We start from the raw sequence: 27,703 nt of genomic DNA, 5'->3' as shown, positions 1-27,703 counted from the left end.
TCTTCAAAAGTATTTGTACTTGATAGCCATTACAATTTCAGTAGTCAATGCAAAGAGACAAGTATTTCTGTGCTTAAAAGAAATTTTCACTTCAAGTTTCTGGGCTTTGTCTTGTTTGTCCCAAGCCATTAGTGGTGGTTCTAGTTTATAATATAGGAGTTCTGGGTCGCTGTTGTTTTAAACACAATTTTCAAACACAGTAATGATATACAACCCCTTCTCTAACAAGTCTCTTATTCCTTCTGTTATGAACTATGGCAGAAGCATGTCTGTGAGAAAACTCACATCTTTCTGAAAAAATGAACTATATTTATTCAGTCAGTACTTGTAGCTTATCAACTACATGATCAATCCAGATTTAAATATTTGACAATGTAACACAAATGACTTTTACTTCAGCTGAACCTCTTGCATGATTAGCTCTTCCTACAAGTATAGGTACTTGGGGGAATCAAAAGCATTCAGCTTTTCAAAGTATGTTATGTCTCTGAAACAACTGAGTCAGTGCCTGTTTTAAAACCAGCAGTTTTCCCTTCCACAGAATTTGGTTACATTATTCACAACGTAACCCTGCGCATGCTTACCAGGTTCTAAGTCCCATTGTGTTCTGTGGGACTTAACTTGCAGGTAAGGGTGACAACCAATGGTGCCCACCTGATTGTGCAATGGAAATGCAGTGGGGCTTCCCGTTTCTCTTCTCCTTCAGTTCCTGCTGCCCACATACCACAAATTCTGCCCCAGAGTCCCAGAGTGGGCGGCTGGGGAAGCAGAAGAGGGAGAAGCCCCTTTGCACAAGCAAATGTCTGCTCATGCTACATGGGCTTCACCCTAAGTGAAAACAGGATTTTAGCCCAAGTGATGAACAATCACATTCCTCTCCCCACAAACAAATACAATTACTGAAACACTAAAACAACTCTTGCCAGGGTAATGCCCTGTCAGATGTAAGCTACAACTGTATCCAGTACAGTGAAGACCATATGGCCTTATATTATTATATAGTGAAATACATAGTATTCATAGCATTCGTTTAACTGCTGCACAGCAGAGAACGGTTACAGCTCTGAATCTGGTTTAAGTGATCAAGTCAGACACAAGGAAAAAAATGAACACCTCTTTCTAAATTTCAGGAATGGTTTTACATTCCACTCTTGAATTCCAAAAATGTAAGAGAGCAAGGTTTTAGGCATGTCAACTTCTAAGAAAGAGCAGGGTATGTCAGAATCAAAAAAACCCCCCAAAACACTGAGACCAGTAGCATTTGTGACCTATTCAAAGCAACCAGAATAAACATCTGTTCAACAACACCATTTTTGACATGGGAGAGATGTCTGCAAGAGCACACACTATGACTTTAAGACATCACAAGGGAAGAATCCCTACCTAAAATGGGTTGTTAATGTCTCCCTTTCGTGTAGTTTCACACAGTTCCAGATGTATCTGGAAACTAGGAATGAACCCTTTAGGGCTAAAATGTTTTCCCATCTCTGCAGCACATTCCAGTTATGCCGCTTCTATATTCCAAATAAAATTGGTCGATGTCACAAATATTTACTTTAAGTTACATAATTGCTATTTTGTAGTTCCATTTTCTCACAATGACCTGCAGATCAACTCGGATATAAAATGCACACAATTTTATCTGCAGTTTTTCTTCTCTGCAAGAATGGAGGCACAAACGCTGCCGATCGGATTTCCAGTACGTCTGGGACAAAGTTCTTTTGCAAAATCGGAAGGAAATTCAGGCTAGCTTTTGGTGCCACTCTGCTGCTGCAAGTGAAGCTGCAAGACTAAGTCTCTAATTTCTTCCCGCTTGCTTCTCACCATCTGGCGAGGGAACCACCGCTCCAGGTGCATTGGAAGTTCAAAGTTAACAATAGGATTCTGGTGATTAAAAAAGAGAGAGAAAAGGGTAGTGTTACATTAATTTAAAAAGGCACAAAGACACAAAATATCCTGCTCTCCTGGCAAAAAATCCCACTGTTCACTTCGTATTAAACAAACTATAATTAAGACAAACATACGTTGTCAATGAGTTGGAGAGGGGGAAAGGGTGCGTGGAATGAGTTTATGCATTGTTGCTCTTCCGAGAACTGTTGCACAATGCTGGATAGAACTGCACTTCCAGGAGCTGCCTAGAACAGGCATAGGCAAACTCGGCCCTCCAGATGTTTTGAAACTACAACCCCCATCATCCCTGACCACTGGTCCTGTTGGCTAGGGATGATGGGAGTTGTAGTCCCAAAACATCTGGAGGGCCGAGCTTTCCTATGCCTGGCCTAGAACAAGTGCAAGCCCATATTGGTAGATCATGGAGTGAGGAGTCCACATCCATCCAACTACTGCTAAACATTATGGATACTTAATGTTGTGTTTATGCTCTGCCTCTTAAGATTCCCCAAGCCTTGTCCTCTTATTGTAATATGAAGCTAATAAAACTTGGGTGCAAAAGCCGATTATTTCCTTGATTTCATTTTGTTGATGTTTTAGTGTTATGACACTAAAATATGTTAATTTCTATTACTGATTTTTTTTTTATTCTTAAGCCTCTTTGGATCCTTTTGGAATCTATATCCATATCCATACAGATAAGTATTTAAAGTAAGATGAATAAATGAAAAGGGTTGCTCGCTCAGAGTTTTCTCATAGAATGCCAGAACTGCAGACCAGGAAGGGGATTCAGAATAATCAGAGTCCCCTGTAAAGAGACAAGAAATCACAACCCCTCACATATTCCTGAAACAGGAATAAACTTATGTTGTTTGTAAATTTAATCAAAGGTTAAATCTGCCTGCAAGCAGAATAAATAGTTACTACCAAGTAGATAGGTCATTCTGACCAGATATTGAACATAAAGTAAATCCAGAAGCAGTAACAAAAATAGCTAAGAATGAAAATACTACCTCCCCCCACCCCAAGCAGGCACTGGAAGCTATCAAATCGGCCTTCCCATTCCTCAAGTTGCCTATGGAAGGAAGGATTTGAGAGTTCTATCCAGAAAATTTAAAATGGAATCCCAAAGGACCACTGAAATGCTTTGCACCTGGAAAAAAGTTTCCACGTATTGGAGTAAATATACTCCACAGTCGCTATTGTTATGCTGCTTGGGAACTCTCGGACAGAAATCCACCATTGTTGATTTGTCAAACACCCGAAATGTGCGTTTTGCTTCACACTCTGCTTCTAGATATCTGAAATAAAACAGAGAAAGATATGGTGGGTGGGTGCAGGTTAAGACTGCAATCTTACACTATGTCTGCACTTTGACATGCTTTCAAACTGCTATGTTGGCAGGAGCAGGGACCGAGCAACGGGAGCTCACCCCGTCGCGGGGATTTGAACCACCAACCTTCCGATCGGCAAGCCCAAGGCTCAGTGGTTTAGACCACAGCACCACCCGCGTCCCTAGTATCTTTATTAGGTCTAACTAAATACAGTATCACAAAATAGTATGCAAGCTATTGAGTTCTCCAGAACTCTTCTTCTATTGAGTTCTCCAGAACTCTTCTTCTATTGAGTTCTCCAGAATTCTTCTTCTATTGAGTTCTCCAGAACTCTTCTTTAGGTTAGATGGCAAACAGAGCTACGTATGGGGCATAGAGGGGAAAAACCTGACTGAAGTTGAAGCCATGGAGTCTCCATCTGGCCACGGTCTTAAGATGGATCCTATTTGTTATCAGACTCCATGAGCTTCCCACCCACCTTTCCATCTGGCTTGATTGAACTTGAAAGCTAGCACACTATTTATTATGTGATATTCTGGGGGCTATCCAGGTCTTTGGGTCTACTCAATGTTGGTTCTGGCTGTCCACCGCTGCTTATTGGCAATGTAATTTTCAGTTGAAATGTGCAACTTAAAATGTTCAAAACATGCAGTCTCTCGTCTTGATTTACAAAGCAAAATTACATGCAAGCATTTATCGATTCGGTTGCAGGGATCTACAAGAGTAAGGCTATAAGAAATAGAAATGGACATACTAAAATATTAGAGCAACACTCTATATTACATACCGTTTTAATAGCATATCCTTCCTTCAAAATACAAGAGCACCAGGTTGCTCACAGAATATATACAATAAAAACAGACTCAGATCAATATCACTTTAAACATAATTATCTGTTAAAAAGCAGAATCAAATGAAACACAGCTTTACTCACTCTCTCAAGACCTGAACTGTATTCTGCACAGAACTTGCCTTTAGGGAATCTAAGATGAGGATACATGGTCTATAAAAGAAAAATTATGTTCATTTTCCATTATGCAAAGGATCAATGCTTGTTTTAAGAATTTCAGGAGAAATTTCAATAAAATAGTTTCGTACCACTAGGAAAAACTAATGACTATTATTAGTATGTGTAGAAAAAGTGAATATGGCCCCATATTGTAGTATTAATACAAATGTAAATGCCCACCTTTTGCAAATTTTCTTCATTTTAGACGTGCTTGAGGAGCTCTGAAAAACACATTCACAAACTATGATCAGACGAAGCAAGACCAAATAAGCAAATATGACCCTTACCCAATATATTAGCAGTTAAACAAAAGCACTTCTTGTTCAGTTTAATTAATGTATATCCTGCCTTTCCAAACCACAGCTCACTGTAAGCTTCCTGCTTTGACTGGTCACATTGCCAAGAAAAGAGAGGGCTGCAGGTGTGAGCAAAAGGCTCATTTACATCACAGCTTGTTAAGCTGAGATATGATCATCCAAACATGGCCAAAGTCACTTACTTTGAGAGCTTTGTGATCCAATCCTGGGGACACAGTTGCTTGCTGAACATTATCTAATATGCCAAAAACAACAGAATATAGTTTAAAATAACAATGACATTGGAGGAGGGGGGATTATACTGAAAATGTGTGGCATGCATGAAAACGTGAGGCATGAATGAGAACTATTTTTTATGTATTACAAGAATGCTAGATGATAAAAGCAACCATGGTAAAAGCAACAACCACACACATACGAGCCACCAATAAAAACAATTTAACACATCTATCAGGATGCAATCCTACACTTGAGATGCACTACCTGAGAAACTATATGGAGAATATGGCAAGAAAAAGACAATTAAAAATAATACAGCATCTAACGCAGTGCGTTACAATTGCTACAATAGGCGGAAAACCATTAAGTGGTCTTCCAAGACCCCCAACAATTTTCAAGTGGTTCACAAGGGAAATTTGGGAACCACTGCTCTAGAGAGTTTATGGCAGAGAAAAGGGTTAACCTTCCTGATTCGGAGCTCTGTTTGTTAGACAGTATCTACAACAACTCTAAAAATTTGCTTATAGGTACTGAAAATTATGGTATAGCTTTCCTTGCCTGTTTTTGATCTGAATTCTACTGTTGAAAATCTTGACAATATCCTCAAAAGCCCTGGTCATAAACTGAAGCAAATCTTCTGAAGCAAGGTAATTCTCAGTGACAGAATAATATGTAAAAGAATATTATTTCATCTTTGCCAGCTGGTTACCAACACTTCCACTGCATTAACTCAAGCGCTCGGTTAAAATGAAATATTTTTTCAGAGCTACTTCTATTATTGCAGCATTGATGAGCAAATGCTAAGACTGTACGCCTTGTGGAAACCTGAGGCTTTTCTCCTGGGCATGGTTGGCCAATTGGTGCCAAAGAAGGATAGGACTTTCTTTATGTACGCTACCACAGCAGCAAGAATTCTTCTGGCAAAGTACTGGAAGATGCAAGAACTACCTACTCTGGAAGAATGGCAGACAAAGGTGACAGACTTCATGGGACTAGCAGAAATGACCAGCAGAATCCGAGACCAGGGGAAAGAGACAGTGGAAGAGGACTGGAAGAAGTTTAAATTATATCTTAAAAACTGTTGTAAAATAGAGGAGTGTTGAGATGTCAAGGGGTAAGAAGTAGAGAAATACAGCGGCAATTATTAAGTTTAAAGAAATTTAATGAAAGGGAAACAATAGATAAACTGATTAAAGGGTTGCTAAAGAACTTTGGAATAAGGATGCAGCGAAAGGGAGGTATGGGGAAGTCGGTATATGTTTAATGTTGGGTATGTTTTTGTTTTGTAATGTGTATGTCTTTTATTATGTGTTTGGAAAATTAATAAAAATATATATATATAAAAAAGACTGTACGCCTTGTGTTGCCATTCAGAGATAATTTTATCAGTGAGCGATTCATAGAACACTGGTGTACTCTTAAGTCAACAAATTGATTCTTGCATGGGTAAGTAGTCTACAAATTGTTCTTGGGAGCCAATTAGCTTACCTGCAAATTTATTCATCCAAGAGGTTTGTATGTAATTATATTTCTAAACCATATATCATCATCTAGCATATGTTCTTAAAACATTACCTTTTGGCTGTAGGTTGCTATTTAAGTCTTGCTGCTCTTTATCACTCCTGGTATCATTAAAGACCAAAACTGATTCTGTTCTAATAGTGCCATGTTTAATTTCTGGCTGACGTGGAGATTGCTGGGAGCACGACTGAGATGAACCTTGATCTGGACAATCCTCATATACAACTTCTTCCAGCCAAGGGAAGCAAATAACTGCAATGTACCAATGAGACCTGGAAAGGAAGAGAAAGTCAGTATCTGATACTTTAAAAAAAGAAGGGGGGGATTGGAACTACCAGTGCCTTTTCCCACTGTGATATCCATTAAGATCTGATAACAACTATGCTCAATACAATCAAAAGAGTGCTTCCCTCTTTCTGCATCAAGCCTAAATAAAAATTAAATTACAATAGAGGATGCATGCAGACATTAAACAATTTCAGGCTTTATACTCACTTTCAGAAACACCTACCAAAACTCTAGATATCAACTGCACATACACCAAGTATGTAGACCATTTCTATTTTAAATCTGTAAGCAACATCATAATTCCCCCAATAGCAAACTTGGGCAACTGAGTGCTTATCAGTTAGGAAACTAAACAAATATAGGCTTCTATATACACAGGCAACTCTTTGAGTGTACAAGCTAAATTGAAGTTACAAGTTGAGAAAAGACTTAGATTTCAATTAATGAAGCAAACTTACTCTTCATTCACAGGCACAAAAATGTAGTCTTTACTAAAAATGTTTACATGTCGAGTCCATCTTTTTACTCTTCCGTGTCTTCTTTGTGCTATCCTGTGTGGATAACAAACCAGTTAATTCTGTCTGTCAGAACCAGAAGAAGCATTTTCTTCAGTCCCTCCAAATCCAGCAAAGGAGGATATAAATTGTTCATATTGATCCTCAATATGCAAAATAGGCAAATCCATTATAGAGTATTAGCTGGCCCACGCCAGGTATTAGGAAACTCCTTTTTCCAGAAGGATGTGACTGCAAGGCAGACCAGAAAACACTGAAAGATAACTTACGAAAGATTTGGGTTTTCTTCAGTGCTTGTGTCTGTCCTTGTCAGGCACTTATAGAAGAAGCTGCTAAATATATGGGACCGCTCAGCAAGTTCTTTGGGGGCTTTTTCCAACAACAGATACCTACCAAAAACGCAAAAGATGTGCAAATATTATGCATGTGGAAATTTATCTTGTATTCATTCACGTACAAAGGCAGGGGTGAAAATGAGTCTCCCCACAGGTGTTAGCACCACGTAACCCAAGTGGAACATATTATATACTATACTTATTTTACTCTACTAAACTTACTTAAGGTAAAAGTCAATGATCACATCATTGAGGAATTCTCCATACTCTAAACACTCCAAATCTTCTCTTGTGACACCCAGTCCCCCTTTGGCAGGTGGGGGAGGGTAAACGATCAAGCTAGGAAGCAAAAGAGACATTAAATACCTTCTGATAATTCAATGAAAAGCAGATCTAGTTCTTATGAAGTTATAACGAATGACAGGAGAGTACAACAAGCTGTTTTATCATTCATCTATAAAGGAGGACAAGAGATAAATGGCTCTGTTCACAAGTAACACCAAGCTAAGCCATAACATAGCATGTGGTAAGCCATAGAACAAATCTTGGCTATACCTCATGCTTTGTCCGGGGATAAAACCATGAACAATGGATTGGACGACCTGCTCAGCCAAACCACAGCTTAGCTCACAGTAGAACCACGGCAACAGGCCACAGGAGCAAAGCAGCCACAATCACCTCTCTGGGAGCCCATGTATTCATGCTAAGCCACTGCTGATTCAGCATTCCATGCTAACCAAAAATCAAGCGGCATTAAGACCATCATTTATCTCCTGCTTTGTTTTTTTTCTAACAACAATGCTTTCCTGGTTTGGAGCTAGAATGACAAATGAAGAAACACATCTTCATCAACAACTTTATATTTTTTCAATGTATTTCATTTCAGTCTTTCAAGGTAATTCTTAACAACTAAGGAAGCCAGTGGGTGTTTCCCTATATAATTTCCTTCTGGACATGTCAGTATCATGTAACCAACCATACATACTTCCGAACGGGTCCAGTCGCTCGCAACTCTTTCCACTCGTTCTTCTGCACGGAAGTGATGGAAAAGGAATAATGACCATTATTTGGCTTCTGCAGTAGCATGTAACTGGGCTTGTTGAGGCTTGCTTTTGATTCCTGCCAGAGAGAAAGGCAAAATCATCTTTCTTTGTCTTTGTTAAAGGCTCCAATAAGGATAAGAAAGTTGCAAGTAGGTCAGCCGAAACTTGAAAGTTGGCTTCAAGAAATCACATATGGTGACTTAAAATACACTTTCCCACCTCACTAAATCTGTTATTTGGCATGTAAGATATAGGAAATCGTCAATTCAGAATAGAAATCTCCTTAGAAAACTGTTTCTCCTGCGTACAGGGACAACTTCTACACAGAAAAGTCCTCCTTCAGCACCTTGAAATGTTACCCTATTCCTATTGAAGTATATTCAACATAGAATAATTACAAGAGCAATATCAGACAGAGTTAGAATATGTTCCATTAAATACATATTCAAGGGACAGGTTCTAAACTAATGGCTGCTTTCTAAGTGCCTACTTGTTACATAAAAGCTGATTCCAGTCAGACAAAATTTTTACACAAAGACTGAGAAACCCCATAAGGATATAGTTTCTTGCCTTTACACGGCACTTCCTCTTGGGAATGTTTTATAAAGTTTGCTGCCTTGACCAGCCACCCAATGGAGATGGTTATCATCAATTTACAGAAAATGGAACAGAGGTGCACAAGGATGAACTGCCAAGTGTTTGGGCCCCAAACAGCTTGCATAGAAGCTGTGGGTACTTCGTACCACGGAAAACCTGGCCTCTAGAGACATGCCTGGGGACAAAGAGTCCGTGTTAGAGATAAAAGCATAGTTGGGAGTTCCTAGTGCCCAGCATCACTGCCAAATGAAACCAATGTCCAGATATCTCATTGACTGGAATATGCCACCCCTAAACAAATGATATAATCCATAAAAATACTTTTATTGCATACATTTCTCCCAGTAATATATTGGGATCAGTTAATTATATGAGTACACCACACCAAGTTACACTAACTTCCCCTGCTCCAGGTCAATGTGAAATTTTATTTGGCTGCTGTAGTAACCAGCTGAGAAATCTAATCCCTGCTCCCTCTCTCCTGAAACTGGAAGCAGAAGCTGGTCTGCAACATGGAGGCAGGGCGGATGATATAGGTACCGGTCTCTAGGAGCTGAAGTCGACGGAGTGAGCTATGGATGTTTATCTCACTTTGATTATGGTGAACTCCACATAGGGGAACCCTTGAATTGCCAACAAGCAAGAATGAGGGCTCTCTCTTCAAATCAGCTCTAGACCCAGGAACTAATCCTATAATTCTGAAAAATATTAATGCTCCAAGGCCAGTGAGACCCTCACATTTTGCACAATATAGAAGGGAATGATAAAATAGAGCGGGGAAGTGGCCATTGCCCATATAGGGAGTTGTTGGAGATGAGAAGAACACATAAACGCAAAGCTTGGCAACCCGGAAGGGCAGAAGTGGCTTAGAAGATACCCTAGTAGCTGGAAGATAAAACAGTGGCTAGTGGCAAAGGAGGTGCTGGTGGCGTCCTGGGCAGGCAAGGGAGGGAGAGACCATCCAGGAAGGACTAACAAGAGTAAGGAAGTGAATGAAAGAAGCTGTCCAAGCAAGCGTCTGAGTTGGTGAGAGGAAAAGCAGCCTGACACTATAGGAGAGAAGGTGGTGAGTTGGTGTGCGAATGCTTGAGAGAATAGGGCTGGGCAAATGACAGAGCAAATGGAGGGGAGGGGAAGGGCAAATGAGCGGGGGGGGGGGTAGAGGAAAGACGAGGGATGCAATGAAGCACCTGCAGCTCAAAGGAATGGCTAATGAGAAAGTTTGGTAGATTCTGCCTAGAAGTAAATCTATAGGGAGGTAACACAGTCAGGTCTGTTGTTTTGTCTCACCGGTGGCAAGTCAAGGGAACATCATCAAAACAGTGCAATTACGGAAGAATGTACAAGGTACGCTGGATGACAACACCCCTGACTCTAAACTGATTAATGTGTCTGATCATAGTAAGAGCTCTGAACTGGTGCTCTGAAGATATATGGGTGCCTAGGTATAGAAGGCAGGGGAGGGTTAAAGGCTTTATAAGCAATAGTAAAGGCTTCATAACATGTAATAATATATGACAATTCTATATGGTCTAGTGGAGATTCCTGCAGGCCCGTGCAGAGGGTGGGGGGTGGCAGTCAGGTACACTTGCCCCAGGCCTCTGAGGGATCAGCCATCTGGGCGGGGCAGGGCGGGGGGGGCTCCACCAGGGACCGACTGCTTTTTTGTTTGGGTTTATAACTTTAACAAGGCTCCTTCCCAGGGCCTCAGATGAGCTCTGTATGGGGCTGGACTCCTGCACTGCAGTGTTGTTCTAGAATCAGCGGTTCTCAACCTGTGGGTCCCCAGATGTTGTTGGACTACAACTCCCATCATCCCTGAGCTCTGGCCTTGCTAGCTAGGGATGATGGGAGTTGTAGTCCAACAACATCTGGGGACCCACAGGTTGAGAACCGCTGGACTAGATGATCCTGAGGGTCCCTTCCTACTCTACAATTTTGTCATTTGTGGGTGGGGGGGGACATGATTAGGCTGCAGTGGGGAGGAGAGGATGATGAAGTCTTCTCAAGCGTCTCTGGATTCCACTCTCAGTCTTTCAAGGTGCAGCAAGATTCTGTTGTTTCTACTGCAGAAGACTTAACACAGCTACACCTCTGGAAAGTGTTAAAATTAATGGTAAAGGCTCTGAGTTTTAAATGCACAGTGTTCCCTCCAGGAAACTGTTGTTTTCCTTCCCAGCTCTGGTAACTCCAAATAAATCATTTGAGAATAACTGATTTACCTGAGGGGGTGGTTCCACCAGAACTGAAGTGCTGTCCTTCTGTAAGTGCTGCTGGGATGCTTCATAGCACTGATCAAGGAAGGCATTTTCCTCACGTGGGATTTCTTTAAGAAACTCAATAGCGTCCTCCCACAGTAAGTAGTCACAGAGGTCTGGAGAGGCATTCTTCTTGCTCACTTCCACAATTATTTTTTTCAGTATGACCTGATCATCTTCTGTGAGCAGCTGAGGCAGCTTAATAAAAATAAACTCAACACTCTTAGCTGTAAGAAATGAAAAAGCAATGTGTTAGCAGCGACTTACAGGAAGCACTATGGAGCTGCAATTATTCACTTATCTATGCAATTCAGTCAGTAGCTTAGGCAGAAGGCAGAGCAGAAATAATACAAAACAAGTCTATGAGACAAAATCTAATTAATTTAAAGGTGTGCCCACTTTCCCTCTTCACAAAAATGAGTTGATCAAAGCAGCTTACAAACAGCACTGCAAACATGACAACAACAACATATTGCGGTGTCTCTGTAAACTGTTATCTTCCACTGAAACAGTAGATTTAAAATATTTTCTTTCTTTGCTTATTCATCTGTTTAATACTGCTCTCAGTGTGGGAAACAACAACAAAAATTAAGAACAGAACCAAAAGTAAAAAACTGAAAATATACAAGTAGCAGAAGCAAACAGGACATAAAAGCATTGCAGGTGAAAAAGAAGAGCAACCAAGTGACATTTAAGAAGTTCTGAGAGCATAAAAAGATATCCGCCTGAAACACAAGGGTTACTGCTAGGAGGCCATCCACGAATAGGGATTACAGCTGGTTGCCAACAGTTGCCACCTACTGAACTTGGGCTCGGTGGTGGTGGTGATGATGGGGTTGCTCTCCCAACACTGTAGCTTACACAGACGGGAAGTGGGAGTAGGGGTGTCAAGGTCGTGGATATGCACTTCAGCATGACTCTTTGCTCCCATGGAGGACCTGGTTGACACTGGAAGCTGCCTACAGATGACTCCCCACTTATTTGGGGGTTACGTTCCGGTGCTCCGCAAGTTTTAAGGGAAAAGCACCCCCTAGTAAAAGGTAAAGTAAAGGGACCCCTGACCATTAGGTCCAGTGGTGACCGACTCTGGGGTTGCTGTGCTCATCTCGCTTTACTGGCCGAGGGAGCCGGCGTACAGCTTCCGGGTCATGTGGCCAGCATGACTAAGCCGCTTCTGGCGAACCAGAGCAGCACACAGAAATGCTGTTTACCTTCCCGCTGGAGCAGTACCTATTTATCTACTTGCACTTTGACGTGCTTTCGAACTGCTAGGTTGGCAGGAGCAGGGACTGAACAACGGGAGCTCACCCCATCGGGGGGATTCGAACCGCCGACCTTCTGATCACCAAGTCCTAGGATCTGTGGTTAAACCCACAGTGCTACCCTAAGCGCCATTTAAATATCCTCTCTGTGGCTCTCCTATCCAATTCAAAAATACTGTACCAAAAATATCCACAACTGGAATAGAAGCTCTGGGACCAGCTGAGGGCTGCAAGAAGAAGCAATGGCAGTGACTGCTGCGTCACCATGCACATCAGCTATTAGACGGGGAGCCTGAGCAGCCGAACAAAGCCCCACTGCACCTCCAGTCCCTTCTCTGATCTCACCAACGTCCTCTTCGCGAGCCACAAGGACTCTCCAGCTCTCTCCATCCATTTCTGGGTATGAATCAAATTATTTAATTATTTCCCAACTACCTTGCTTGTTTAATATAAGTGTTCCAATTTGTTTTTCAATCTGCTCCACATAATCTGATGACAGCCAAAGAAAAAAGGTATTGCAATTCCTTGAAGTTGAAGAATCTTTATTCATCCATAGCCCGAACTTTCTTAAGTGCACACAATCCACTGACAGTTCAATCTTCTTATGAGCCACTGCAGGGAACAGAATTTGAAATACACAAGATGATATACAGGATTGACTTGCACCAGCAACCATTGCTTCACATTACCGTTTTTCAAGGAAATAATCACTAAGCAAGATGCAAAACCATGATTCTCAAGAACATGAAATCATTTCTGAAAAATGTGAACAGTCATTCATTCAAAACTTGTCACGCTTCTGGTATATCAGATATCCTAAGCTTGACTCATTATCTCTAGCAGTCAACACTTCTTTCCAAAACAACCTATTATGTGAAATTGAAGGGAGACAAGACTTATACCAAGTCAATTTCTTTGTCCATTTAATTCAGTATTGTCTGTTCTGACTGGAAGCAGTTTACAAGGGTCTTTAAGGCAGAGTTTTTACAGTTGTTTGCTATCATCTTTTTAAAACTGGAGATGTCAGAGACTGAACCTGGGGTACTCTACTACTCTTTTTGCTGGAATTGTGAATTGTATTAAAAATTGCCATCCTGCCCCAATACATGTAAATATTAGACACTTCTGAAAAAGTTGAGGGGGTATTAGACTTTATTATTATTTTTAGCAATAGGCAATGACCTGGCTCCTGCCCAAGACTAAACCACTGGTGTGTTTACTTGTAAGTAATAAAGTGAACATTTATTACAGCAGTCTAACAGTACAAATTCAGTGGTCAGCAAAGAGCAGAATCTAGTCCAGATGTTTCTGCAAGGCAAAGAAATAGCAACAATAGAGGCCAACAGGAAGGGTCAAAGTTCAGGAGTCCAAGATTTTCACTAAGTTGCAAGACTGCATGGGAGCCGTGAAGTCGTTCCAGCAAGTTCCTCTGCTGGCCTGCCTAGCCGTTAAGCAGAGACAGAGAAAGCTTAACTACTTGCAAGAATCCCTATGTCTGTAGGAATTCCTGAACTGAAGCCAGGAACCTCTTCCAGGGGGACAAGACTCCAATCTTCTCTTGAAGCACCATCTCTCTCAAGAGAGATCACTGGGCGAGCCTCCTCCTCTGAACTCTCCCACTCTGTCTCAGCTTATTGTGCCTCTGAACCCTGTTCATCGTCCACAGGCTGGGAAGGGGCAGCCCCTGGGACTCCCACCATGTCAGTTGGGGGTTAATTGGTGGCCGGGGGCGTTATCAAGAAGGCTGTGCTGTACAGTCTCACTCCCCTTTCCTCATACAGTGGTGCCCCGCAAGACGAACGCTCGCAAGACGAAAAACCCGCTAGACGAAAGGGTTTTCCGTTTTGGAGGCGCTTCGTAAAACGAATTCCCCTATGGGGTTGCTTCGCAAGACGAAAAAAATCTTGCATCCCCCCGCGGGTTTTTTTCGCTTTTTTCGCCCTTTTCTTAAGCCGCTTATCAGCTGTTCCGCTGATCAGCCGCTTAACAGCTGATCGCTGGAAGCCGCTTGACAGCTGTAGCGCTAATCCGCTAAGCTGTCAATGGGCTTGCTTCGCAAGACGAAAAAACCGCTATGCGAAGAGCCTCACGGAACGGATTAATTTCGTCTTGCGAGGCACCACTGTATTCCGAGCTCTTGTCCTCACTCCTGGTCTAAATAAGAGAGAACTGTGACATGCAACTCTGTAAAAACATAGCTTACTTCAATCTTCTAAACATAACTGTTATTTATATAAATGGCTGACCAAACTGCAATAAAATATCGTAGAGCCTTACCTTCAAATGGGATCTGAATGTAGCTGACGGTAAACTTAAAAAGAAGAGAGAGAAAAAAAGTAATTTCAACAGTACTGTTTGGAAACACCTTCTGCTAATACATTAGAAATTAAATCAGAGGAAAATGAATAAGTGAGTGTTTTGACCAAACTTTATGTTGCAAATTTTGAATCTAAAATTAACACTTGCCTGGCAACCTTAAGTGCATTCACCTCACAGTATGTTCTACTCAAAAGGTGAACATTTAATAAACTTATTTTTAAGAAAGTAGCTTATTTTTAAGGTAAATAGCAGCATCCCCCACTTAGGGGGACTTTCAAAATAAGATCGCATTAACATACAATGAAGCAAGCTAATCTATAACACTAACGCTGCAGTTTTGCACCTTTTTTTTTAAGCATGTCTACATCTCACTACATCTCAGCAGGATATATATATTTGCAATTGCGGACTGGATGCTGGCCAGAGACGATGCTCATGAGCCAAAAAGCTGCTTAGGCACACATTAGGGGCTGCTATTGGAAGCTCAGTGGAATCTTTTCACTTTTTTCCTTTGGACAGCAGACACGAGTGCTATATTCAAAAAATTATTCTGATGCCTTCTGCCCCCTGTTTCTGGCTCAGAATGAGGGGAGGCTGTTGTTCAAGAAAGGCAAGATGAAGAGCTTTATGGAAAAGTTCCCGACCGCCATGGATCAGTAGCAGTAAACTTACTCTGGCACAACCCGTTGCTTTTCCTTTATATTTTCCAATATAAATTATTTCAAAATTTATATCTAAGGCAAGACCCATCTGATCGCCGAAGGTGCTATGATCTGCAGAGGAGCACGGTTTAAGTGGTTCAGCTGAAACCTATAAAATAAACCACACACACATGTTGAGGCTGTCTCCTCTCCCCACTCCTCCAAATTTCAAACTTCTAAGAATGTTTTTTAAAAACAATTAAGTTTTTAAAGTAGACATTCCATACCCCCAGTTTTATGTGTGTCATGCACAGATAATGATAACAATCAAGTTTCTACTGCTTGAAGCAAATGATAAGGTACCATACTGAATGTACCAGGCTGATAATGTACTGAATCCCTGGTAATCATTTTTTGCCACACGGTGGTGCCATTTATACAGCTATTACCAAAGGAATAGAATTCACTGTGAGGCTGTAATTCTAAGAAAAGCTTCGAGAAGTAAGCTCCACTGAAAATTGGGTTAGAAGTGGTGTGCACTATTCCTTTTGGTATCTATGGGGGTGACCAGGTCATACAGGAGTGATACATGATATGGCTTCTAGCATGATAAAGGGAGGGAAAAGCTCCTATAGAGCTGATTGTTTACCTGTTCTGTTTCACCTTCAGCTGCAACCTGTGATAGCTGCCCTTCTGACAAAGGCAACACAGCTTCCTGTTCCATTTCCTTCTTCTCAGGTTTGAGGCTTTTCCCAGTCTGCAGGTCTCCCTCTGGATCTTCTGTCTCCGAGTGTCCCTCTTCTTCATCACTAGAAAGCACAACTAAAGCAAAATGAAAGTGGTGTAAGGCTCTAACTCCAAGTGACTGGAAACAAGGGAAGGGAGTTACAGTTACATACTTGGTTCAGCCGAATCAGCCGACTTTTTATTCCTTTCAGATCTATTCAATGGCTCTTTGGGAGGTAGAGTTGTATTCACTTTCTTCTTCTGAGCAGAGCTGAGGAGCGGGGAAACCTGCTCATCCTTGCTGGTGACAGAAGGCTGCTTTCTCTTGGGAGAAGAGTAGGACCATTTTTCCCCTGGACAGTGAGCAGCAGTGTTCTCATTACTGCTGGCAAATGCTTCACTACAGTCCGTTTCCAATGGTTGGGGAATATTTTCCTGCTGAGGGCTGTGCGTATGACTCTGGCAATTCTCACCTGAGCTCCTGCAGCCAGGTGACTGAATTGGTTCTGTTCTCTGTTCTTTCTGCAAAATTAAAATGAAATGAAAAATTCAGGATGACTCTGGGCAGTAAAAGTGAAGTTTCTTCACACGTGGAAATTTACGAATAAGCTTTCAATTAAGTCCACCACTGCATGAACTCAAAGGAACAGTGGAAAGAACCCGATTTAAGGTTAGGAGTGGAAAAAGTTGCACGGAAGCTCCTGAGCCTCAGATTGCCTTGAATGAGACCATGGAGACAGTCACTGCTACAGGCCTCCCAGCTGTTCTCCTCCTCATAAAATCAAGTATCTCCTTCCTGCAAAACCTGCGACTCTCATGGAGTAAACCTGGACCGCTATGGGAGGAACATGAGCTCCACCAGAGGTGGGAAGCTCAGAAACCTCTAGATCTCAACATGGCCATGAGTCTAGAGGCCTCAGGAAAATCTAGATTCTTCTAAACCTTTTCAGCCCATTTTTGAGTGCAAAGCTTTTCACATAAGACTCGAAAACTGATCGCCTTGCTTATGTATCTGAGCCTTTTTATTTTCAGAGTTTGGTACAAACACTATAGGGATTTATATCTTACTATATACTGACGTATGTATGCATTAAATGTAAAATGACTTATATGCCACTGGCACAATTTCTCAATCTTTAGTGCTACCAAAATGTGCAAAAGTTACAGTTACAGATAGGTAGCCGTGTTGGTCTGCCATAGTCAAAACAAAAAAATTCCTTCCAGTAGTACCTTAAAGACCAACTAAGTTAGTTCTTGGTATGAGCTTTCGTGTGCATGCACACTTCTTCAGATAACTTTTGTGCAAAAGTTACTTACACTTGGTAGTGGTGATTTTGGTGAGGAATATATGTTCCATTGATTTGAGAAAACATCACTCCTTCTTTTTCTGCTCTCATTGTTTTGAAAGGTTGCTTCCCTCAAACCAGGAAAGAAATTCTTGGAATCTTTTCTTGTTTTCTCCGGCCAATCTCTTTCTTTATTCTTTATGTTGCAGTCTTTTTTAAAAATAAAGGAATTAGCAAATGAATATACTCTTAGCCATGCATGCTTGTTTTACTGCTTTAGACATAAATAGAAAACCTTACATTAAAGGGGATATTAACAAGGCAACCCTATGCATGTTGCTCAGAGATAAGACTTACTGTGTTTGCTAAGCCTTGATAAGACTGGAGTCCAAACTTTTTTGCAACCTCACATGTTCCAAGCTGAATTCTGACTCTGGAAACTATTCCTCCCTCTCATATATATATGTTCTCTATGTTTCACAATCATGGTAAGAAATATTTAAAACTTGCCTTGTTCCTCTAAAAAAGCCCCTTTTATCCCTTATTGAAGAATCTAAGCATCTGAAATAATTGGCACCTTCTGTATTCAGTTATTCAACAAATTGGAATTACCACTCATTCATATATACAGGAAAAATATATCCATGCTATATCATTCATTAACTGAATTTATGAAGGAGTAGTTAACTGTGCTAAACATTAGGGCAAACTTGAATTTCCAAGACCCTAACCCTAAACTCTTTACACAGAAATAAGTTTCATCAAGTTTAATGGAATTAGCATGCTTACAAAATTTGCATTTAGGCACAAAACACATTTCATGCCCTGTAATCTGTCGAACTTATTTCAAGGATGAAATTATCATAGAGCTTGGATTTCTGTTTTGTGGAGATAAGAAAACTTTCATAAACTGTACTGCATAAAGTTTCAGAGATAGAGAACCATGTCTTAGTTTGGACAAAGGAGAACCCTATCTCACAAACCCCATTAGTTCAAATGCCATATCCAAATATTAAAATATATTACATAATTTCTAAAATACTAACCTTCTAGAATCACGTCACATCTTTTTAAAGGCAAAAAAGTGCTATGAGTTTCTGCATCTTTATATGGTTTCTGGTCATTCAGCCTTCGTTGAGATGTCCCATGCCTGTGGAAAAAAATACACCAAAACATTAATCACCCATATGTTTTCAAGAACAATGAGTACTGTTTAGGTATATTTCACGATGCTACAACTGCTTACCTGGTTTATAACCTTCCCAATGGTCACTAAAAATAAAGCCAATTCATGCTCCTTCAAACAGATCTCAACAAGACTCATAGTCCATCTCTGACAAATAATCTTAGTCTAAGCCCTTTTGTCATGTCATATCTGTGACAACGTATGGTTTCAAGTTAGGCTCACTCTGTCCCTACTTCCTTCTGTACTATAAGAAGGGAGGAAAACATGTTCCATTTCCCCTGATATATGTAATCAGAAATATGTTTACATACACAGGGGCTGCAATCCTACCTTCCTAAATGCACTTAATAGGATGTAAGCCCTACTGCACACAATGGAATTTACTCCTGGGTAAAACCATGTACAAGATTGTGCTGTTATTAAACAAGTTAACTAGACTTATGTATCAAGTAATGGGTGTTACATGTAGGCATATTAAAAAATACAAATATAAATGATGTATATACCAGCGGTTGGGAGGGAGGGAAGTCAGGACTCGGCAGAGTCAAAGGGATTATAATGTGACAATAAGGATTGTTGGAAAAAGAATTACATGTTGAAAACAATAAGAATTTATTTGGGGAAAAAATACAGATATAATAGCTATTGATTTAGCATATCAATCAGAAAGAAGCCGGCAGACAATCTCACTATATTTTCACTGCTTTAGCAAATTAAAGGAATATAAATGAGATCTCCATCGCCATCTTCTGTGATTATATTTCCATTAACAGTAACAACTAGTTGGACATATCCAATCCTGCTTTTCCACTAGCACAGCAGACTTCTGCTTGCAAAATGGAACTTTCTCTTCTTCTCCTCCACAGCCCCTCTCGAACCCTCACAATCTGCTTCAGAGGGTGAGCAGGGAGAGAAGACATTCTGTTGTGTGAGTTTTAGACCCACATGCACAGCGTTAGACACAGCTCACAGAAAAAGAAATACAGAAATCAACAGACATTGTTCAAGGATAACAATTTTACTATTAATATACCGTATTTTTCGCTTTATAAGAAGCACTATTTTCCTCTTAAAATCTAAGGGGAAATGTCTGTGCGTCTTATGGAGCGAATGTGTGGTCCCTGGGGCTCCCCGACCTGCTCTTTGGGGCTGGCGGTGGGGGAAAGCCAGGCTTCCCCAACCGGCAGCCCCACAAGCTCGGGAGCAGCGGGAAGGCTGCGCGCTGCCTTTCCACTGCTCCCTGACCTGCTCTTTGAGGCTGGCGGGGGAAAGCCGGGCTCCATTTCTCCTGCCGCTTCGCTGAAGGGGCACTGCGCAGAGAGGGGGAGAATTTTTTTCTTGTTCTCCCCCTCTAAAACAAGGTGCGTCCTATGATCGGGTGCGTCCTATAGAGTGAAATATACGGTACTATATATTCCTATGATGCATTTTCCTGTGATATAAATACTTTAAAGTACTTTGAGACTTCCCTTTGACTGAGAAAGTAACGTATAGTCGTACCTCCGCTTACGTATCCCTCTGATATATAAACTTCGGGATGCGAATGCAGCAAACCGGAAGCATTTTTCCGGGTTTCACTACACCGCATGCATGTGCAGAAGTGCTAAACTGTGCAGAATCAGTCCTCCAGTTGCAAATTCCTTGGGATGCGGCCCGACCTCCGGAACAGATGCCGTTCGCAACAGGAGGTACCACTGTATTTATTTAGCAATACTCTGGAAAAGACTTCCAGTTAGTATGAAATTATAATTTTTCCTTGTACCCATAAATGTCTGTTTGGCAAGTTAGAACAAAACCTTTCACCTTTCCTAACCATCCTTTTACAGATGGTATTTTCTGTAACCTCTGTTCTTTAGCATACAGTGTTCTGCTGCTCAAGGTGGCATATGTAGTTCTCCCCCCTCGCCCCTCTTTAATGCCCACAAGAACCCTGTGAAGTAGGTCAGCCAGAGAGGCAGTGACTGGCCCAAGATCACCCACTGGGCTTTGTGGCCACTTGGGATTTTAAACCCAGGTCTCCTACCACACCACATTGGTTCTCATAGTCTTATGTCCAAACCATGCCAAGGAAATGAACTCATTGACAAACAACAGCACTTTGAAATGTGGCCAAAAAAAATATTTATTCGATCTGACTTGCTGGGATATTTTCAGTGAAATAAAAGAAATAGTAAATAATCTGTTATGTTGATTCAACTCAAACACACTGAATTTTGAAAGTTAAACCAAGTGCAAGTATCAAAGACCCACATTTTCCCTCTATCATCTCCAGTATCAGTCTTCACACATTTCGCAAGAGTGTAAAATGCAAAAACTACTGCTAAAGTAATTTTTAAAGTTGGTTACTTGTACAGTGGTACTGCGGGTTAAGAACTTAATTCATTCCGGAGATCTCTTCTTAACCTGAAACTGTTCTTAACATGAAGCACCACTTTAGCTAATGGGGCCTCCCGCTGCTGCGCGATTTCTGTTCTCATCTTGAAGCAAAGTTCTTAACCCGAGGTACTATTTCTGGGTTAGCGGAGTCTGTAACCTGAAGCATCTGTAACCCGAGGTACCACTGTACTTACTCCCTATAAAGCTTAATCTGTTGGTTTGCAATACCCAGAAGTCCCCCATTTCAAGCAATCACATGCAAATATTTCAAGCCCAAGAGCTATATACAGGCATACTTCATTTTGCTGTGCTCTGCAGATATTGCTCCTCACGAGGATGCGGGTGCAGCTGCAGGCAGCCAAGCCCCCACTGCCCCTCTTCTGGCCACTGAAGTGGAGCTGGCTAGGGCTGCTGCTGCGTTTCCCCCCTCCTGCCCCTTCAGGGGGCCCTGGCTTAACAGACCACAGTATAGTGTAAACATAACTTCTATATGCACTGGGAAACAGTATAAATGGTGTGACTCCCTTTATTGTGGCATTTGCTTGATTGCAGTGGTCTGGAACCGAACTGAGGTACGCCTGCATTCTGAAGACGAAATAACAAATACTGTCTGTTCCCTTTATTATTGTTTGCCCCCCTTTTCTGTTTTCTAGTAAAAGAAATGAAGAAATGCCAAACAACCCATACTGAGTTGGAGTGTTTCTGCTTCAAAGTAACCGTATTTTTCGCTCTATAAGACGCACCTAGTTTTTGGAGGAGGAAAACAAGAAAAAAAATATTCTGAATCCCAGAAGCCAGAACAGCGAGAGGGATCACTGTGCAGCGATCTCTCTTGCTGTTCTGGCTTCTGGGATAGCCGCACGAAGCCTCTTCAGGGCAACGGGATGAAGGTTACCCCTGCCCTGAAGAGGCTTTGCGAGGCCAAGCCAGAAGCTAGAATAGCAAGAGGGAGCGCTGCGCAGCGTTCCCTCTCGCTGTTCTAGCTTCTGGGATAGCTGCGCAGCCTGCATTCGCTCCATAAGACGCACACACATTTCCCCTTACTTTTTAGGAGGGAAAAAGTGTGTCTTATAGAGTGAAAAATACGGTAAACCATTTTTTCCCTCCATGTTAAAATAACTGCTGGCCCGTTTGCATAGCACCGGCTTGTCACTATGTCATAAACTTATGGATTTCCAGTAGCCGTACCCCACCTTCCATAGTCAAGATGGTTTACAAAAACCAAACGTACATTTAGTGTAACATTATTGAAATAAGCAAAGCAAAGCAGAATCAAATGCTGGCGGTGGGGAGCAAAGCCTTTTCCCCCCCTCCGGACTTCAGAAGAGGTCCAGGAAGGCCGGCGGGGGCGAAAGGCTTTGCTCCCCACCGCCAGCATTTTAAAAGCGGTCCGGGATAGCAGGGAAGCGCTTCCCGCTATCCCGGACGGCTTTTGAAGGCAGGCTTTTGAAGGCTGCCTGCCTAACCGGGGGCTTTTAAATCGCCCCGGGACTGTCCGGGGCGATTTAAAAGCCCCCGGACGGCTTTTGAAGCCTCCCCCCGCCGCCCGGCTTCGGGGCATCGTCCCGATGCCGGGCGGTGGGGCAGGAACGCCTCCCCCAGCCGCCCGGCATCGGAACGATGTCCCGAAGCCGGGCGGCCGGGCGGGAAAGCCTCCCCCCGCCGCCCGGCTTCGGGGCATCGTCCCGATGCCGGGCGGTGGGGCAGGAACGCCTCCCCCAGCCGCCCGGCTTCGGGGCATCGTCCCGATGCCGGGGGGTGGGGCAGGAACGCCTCCCCCCGCCGCCCGGCATCGGAACGATGTCCCGAAGCCGGGCGGCCGGGCGGGAAAGCCTCCCCCCGCCGCCCGGCTTCGGGGCATCGTCCCGATGCCGGGCGGTGGGGCAGGAACGCCTCCCCCAGCCGCCCGGCTTCGGGGCATCGTCCCGATGCCGGGCGGTGGGGCAGGAACACCTCCCCCCGCCGCCCGGCATCGGAACGATGTCCCGAAGCCGGGCGGCCGGGCGGGAAAGCCTCCCCCCGCCGCCCGGCTTCGGGGCATCGTCGCGATGCCGGGCGGCGGGGCAGGAATGCCTCCCCCAGCCGCCCGGCTTCGGGGCATCGTCCCGATGCCGGGCGGTGGGGCAGGAACGCCTCCCCCCGCCGCCGGCATCGGAACGATGTCCCGAAGCCCGGCGGCGGGGCGGGAAAGCCTCCCCCCGCCGCCCGGCATCGGAACGATGTCCCGAAGCCGAGCGGCGGGGCGAGAAAGCCTTTGTCCCCCCTGCCTGCCTTCCCAGGGGCTTTTAAATCGCCCCGGACAGCGGAGAAGTCCTCCGCTGTCCCGGGCGATTTTAAAATGCCGCCCGCCAGAAGAGGTCGGGGGAAGGCGGTTTCCATAGGAACGCATTAATTGATTTTCAATGCATTCCTATGGAAAACCGTGCATCGCAAGACGAAAAACTCGCAAGACGAAGAGACTTGCGGAACGAATTAATTTCGTCTTGCGAGGCACCACTGTAGTTGCAAATAAATCTAGTAGCCCACAAAAAGTCTGCTGAAATAAGTGAGTCTTTGACACCTGGGATGGAAGCTCCCTAGGAAAGTTGTCCTAAATTCTGAACACCACGGCAGAGCAGACCGTTTGATGTACAAACTCATCACACATCTGACAAGAGGAACCTGAAGAAAGGCCTTTTAAAGTGGCCCATATAAGCCGCCATCTTCTTCTGGAGGAGGGGAGAGAGGACTCTTAAGAAAACTGTTTACAACTTTCAAGGGCAAAGCTAGCACCTTGAATAAAGGTTGAAAATAGATAGCCAGCTTCGATAAAACATGATTGTGGTAATGTGCTCCAATTTACCAGTTCCAGTCAGCATCCTAGCAGTCACATTTTGTACCCAATTCAGTGCCACTTCAAAGGCATCCCACATAAAGTGAGGAGGCATGTAATGGGACTGCAATGACCCCATCATGTACATCCTTCTGCTGCCTAGCTAATAAGCACAAGGAATAGCTAGTGAGTCCCTCTCTGTTAGAAACTCAGATATTTAAGCACCTGAAACCTAGGCTACGGTTGCCACAACAGATGGTCTAATCGCCATTTCTTTTTTTACAATGCAGCTTAATAATGTTATTATTATTCATTTCATTTTATGCCACTTTACATTTTAAAGGAAAAATGTCCAAGTGGTTTACAACACATTTAAACAGCAAGTAAAACAATCCAGAATAAAACAGCGACAGGACATCACAGATTGGCTGGCTGGTAGGCAGGCAGCAGTGTATTTTGTTGCTGGGGCGCATGCAGCAGCAGAAAACGCTGCTGCCTGCCAGCCAGGTGGAGGAGATGTCAGTTGCAAAACCTGGCAACAAGACATCTTCATTTGGTCACAACTGGACTCGCGCCAATCCCAAAAGGTGCCTGGGAGATTTTGAACACTATCTCTGTGGCTAAACAGCTGGGCAGCAGAGGTGGGGGGAATCAGTTGGGAAGAGGGGTCTGAGGGCTGCCCAGAAGTTGACCACTGTTGGAAGTGGGCTGCCCAGATGCACAACTTCTGCACTAGCCTAACACAAAGGGACGGAATTAGATCCAGGTCTTTAGTATGACAGCTCCAGCATATAGCTACAGTTTTATATTAAGTGCTATGATGGAAAGAGTTGAATTCCAAATACACTATAGCTTCCATCACGCTTTAAAAAGAAGCCTCTATATTTTAGGTGGTATGTAGGGATATTATGCTGGCTTCTGATTTATTTCCATGTTGGCAGACTAAAAATGATGAAAAAATGCTTCCCTCCATAAAAGTCTTTTTGGAGGAATCGAGGTGAAAGGCATTATTCTACAGGTAGTGTTACCTCCATGGCAATCATTGCAAATCATGGCTATGAATGAAAACAAAACATAAGCTTGCACAAAAACAAAGGCTCAAAGTTATTCAAAATCCTACTGATTTCAATTAGTGAATTAAGCATGTGCGTAGCTCTCCAGCTGAAATCAATGGCATTTAAAAGTAATTAACTTTGAGCAGATTGTGACCAATGGCAATTACGTATATTACCCGTATGTATTGTTTTCAACCAAATCATAGTTTTAGTGATAAATTAAGGACCAAAATAAATAAATAAATAAAAATCAATAAATTGCTGAATGACGTACCTTTTAGGTAAAATACGGCTTTCTTGAGAGCTTATTTTTTGACATGACTCTAGGCTGGCAATGGTTGAGGAGGTCTGTTCATCTGATTGCAACTTGTTAGCATCAGATAGACTAGGATCAGTTAAAAGGTCCCTTTGAATGTATTTTCTTCCTGTTTTCGTCCTCAGAACATCTGTCAAGGTAACTTTGGGTTGCCTGCCATACATATAATAATTAGCATTCTGAAACCCATCAAATGAATGTTTGGTTGAATTACTGTATTGAAACTGTTTACTTTATCCTGAGTTTTATTAAACATAACTATCAAGAAGTTTACAATAAAAGTGAATAAAAACAGATGATGGCAAATAAGTGAAGGGTCCCAAAGGACAGATTCAGATAAGATCTATCAGAAGAAGTCTTACCGATAATTTTAAGCTCCTGTTGGCATCTTGGCACTGTTTTATTAAATGTCATGCAAAAAATGTAAATCCGCTCTCAAGAGAAGAAAAAATGACCAGCTATAGCAGATCTTACCATTTAAATAGCTATAAGCTGACAAACTACGTATACAAAAATGAACGACAAAACCCTGATTAACTGTGGTCTTTTGCCATTGTTTCAGAAGCCGCTGGCTGATATTCTTGGATGTGCCAATCATATCTGCTGACACTGAAGAGAAGGAGCAGCAAAAATAGACCTACATAGAGATGGCTATCTGTTCAAAAGTACAAGACTATTGCAAAATTATTTTCCAACCAACTTTGTATGCATGAGTAATGGTGCAAACCATGAACATGCTACTGAATATGGCAGGCACTGGCTTCCTATGCTGATGATCCAGGCTAGATCTTTTAAAACTTTATTGTATTATGTTGATGGTTCCAATTTGTCTACTTTTTTATGTCACAGGATCTTATGTTATGGCCTGCATGCAGGCTTCTGAATTAAAATTCAATTCCTTCTGCTTTCTAATGCATCTGTAGCAGATGAAGAGAAGCGAAAAGTGTAGCTTTGCTAATCACCAAGTAGACACTACAGTATTAGGTTTCTTGCTTATTTAAAATATTTGGCTCAAGCCAGGTTCTTACATCTTGCATGTCACTGACATATAAGTCAATCAGGGACAATTCAGGGATGAATGCTTTTTTCTTGATGTTCAGTATAGCTCCACTGAACTATAGGTAAAGTTAAACTATTACCTCTCCATGTGCCTTATCTATCCATCAATTATTTTTCATGTCAAAGGGTATTTTCAATGCAAAACACAGTGTTTGGTTGAGAGGAGTATAAAAAGTCCTATGGGAAAGCCAAGGGGCTCACCAAGGAATGGACAAGTTGCTATTGGTAACATAATTATGTTTTCATTGCAAAGAGAAGGACTGAGAAAATAGTCCAAAGAAGATTCAGCATGTGCAGGGGTGGGGTGGGAAGGGGAATAGCGGAAAAACTGCAACTCACTCTTTTCTGAGGGGGAGGAAGAGGCAAGAATGGAAATTCATGTCTCCTGAAGATGTTAATGATGCTAAACAAAAGTTAAGCATTACAAGAATAACTCACTATTGAATAATCCAAATAGCCTAGCTAGAATTAGTCCCACTGTTAGAAAGCAACTAGCTGAAGTTTTACAAGAGACATAGGTAGACATATTTAATCTCATTCTAAACAATCCCAAAATGGAAGTCACAAGGGTGCTTCATAATGATGCATTGAAAAGTGAGAAATGGCTAACGTAACAGGGAATACAATTGCATGCAATTTATTTTAATAATATGTAGGCAAAGCTGTATTATGTCTGAGACAGCCAGACTTAACAAAACATACCTTCTAGATATAAAAAGGTTTTGCTGAAGAAGACTTAATATTTCCCGTATCTCTACACTGTCAACAGATGGTGAGGTTTGTTGATCTGACTGCAACTGGACACCATGAGTTATATCAGTTATAAGCTGTGTCTTTATGTATTTTCTTCCTATTTCCGTCTTCAGGACATTCGTCAAGATAACTTTGGGTTGCCTGTCATACATATAATAATAATGATGATGATAAATAAGGTAACTAAAGTCTAAATAAGATACACGAGTTCAACTAAGATTCTTCGGAGGATGTAATAATCCCAACATTGTACTTTCATTTTAGATGCCCTCACCAAGAATGTATATTGTATTTTATTTTAGAGAGATGGAAGTAAATGTTCTTTCCATACCTAATCTTTTTACATATTCTTCACTGAGAAGCTTTGCTTACTATATATTGTGTGCTTGGCCACTGAAGCCTTCTTTAAAGTGAACCTAGTGAATCATGCCTTAAAAGTTTACCAAGGCTTGTTTCTGAGGCACCTGCAGTGCACTAATTTATGTCTTCAGAAGTGACAAATGAAAATTAAATGACTTCACTGAAAGATTATGAATGGCAATGTAAAACTCTGCAAAAGCCAAGGTTGGACATTTTCTGATACAGA

General features: G+C 42.1%; 1 protein-coding gene across 7 annotated transcripts in view; it reads right to left on the bottom strand.

The window, feature by feature from the left end:
• The window catches only part of SENP7 (SUMO specific peptidase 7), a gene marked incomplete at its 5' end in the record, with an annotated part of 40,295 nt that continues 12,592 nt past the window's right edge, over window positions 1–27,703 (bottom strand). For 4 of the 7 annotated variants that reach the window (XM_081908372.1, XM_081908373.1, XM_081908376.1 and 1 more), the window contains 20 exons: window positions 1–1,884; window positions 3,044–3,191; window positions 4,159–4,227; window positions 4,414–4,454; window positions 4,733–4,785; window positions 6,345–6,562; window positions 7,037–7,129; window positions 7,363–7,482; window positions 7,651–7,767; window positions 8,414–8,547; window positions 11,291–11,553; window positions 13,024–13,200; window positions 14,866–14,899; window positions 15,580–15,717; window positions 16,198–16,370; window positions 16,448–16,796; window positions 17,592–17,770; window positions 18,607–18,710; window positions 25,264–25,458; window positions 27,067–27,258. In XM_081908372.1, coding sequence (XP_081764498.1) covers window positions 1,747–1,884; window positions 3,044–3,191; window positions 4,159–4,227; window positions 4,414–4,454; window positions 4,733–4,785; window positions 6,345–6,562; window positions 7,037–7,129; window positions 7,363–7,482; window positions 7,651–7,767; window positions 8,414–8,547; window positions 11,291–11,553; window positions 13,024–13,200; window positions 14,866–14,899; window positions 15,580–15,717; window positions 16,198–16,370; window positions 16,448–16,796; window positions 17,592–17,770; window positions 18,607–18,710; window positions 25,264–25,458; window positions 27,067–27,258 — 2,935 coding nt within the window. In that variant the 3' untranslated portion in view covers window positions 1–1,746. The remainder of the gene's footprint in view (window positions 1,885–3,043; window positions 3,192–4,158; window positions 4,228–4,413; window positions 4,455–4,732; window positions 4,786–6,344; window positions 6,563–7,036; window positions 7,130–7,362; window positions 7,483–7,650; window positions 7,768–8,413; window positions 8,548–11,290; window positions 11,554–13,023; window positions 13,201–14,865; window positions 14,900–15,579; window positions 15,718–16,197; window positions 16,371–16,447; window positions 16,797–17,591; window positions 17,771–18,606; window positions 18,711–25,263; window positions 25,459–27,066; window positions 27,259–27,703) is intronic. The other 3 variants (XR_014167757.1, XM_081908374.1, XM_081908375.1) reach the window with 3 other exon arrangements.

Source organism: Podarcis melisellensis (assembly GCF_964234715.1).
Source record: "Podarcis melisellensis genome assembly, chromosome: 4".
NCBI lineage: Eukaryota > Metazoa > Chordata > Lepidosauria > Squamata > Lacertidae > Podarcis > Podarcis melisellensis.
This window is presented reverse-complemented; position numbering and strand designations above follow the sequence as displayed.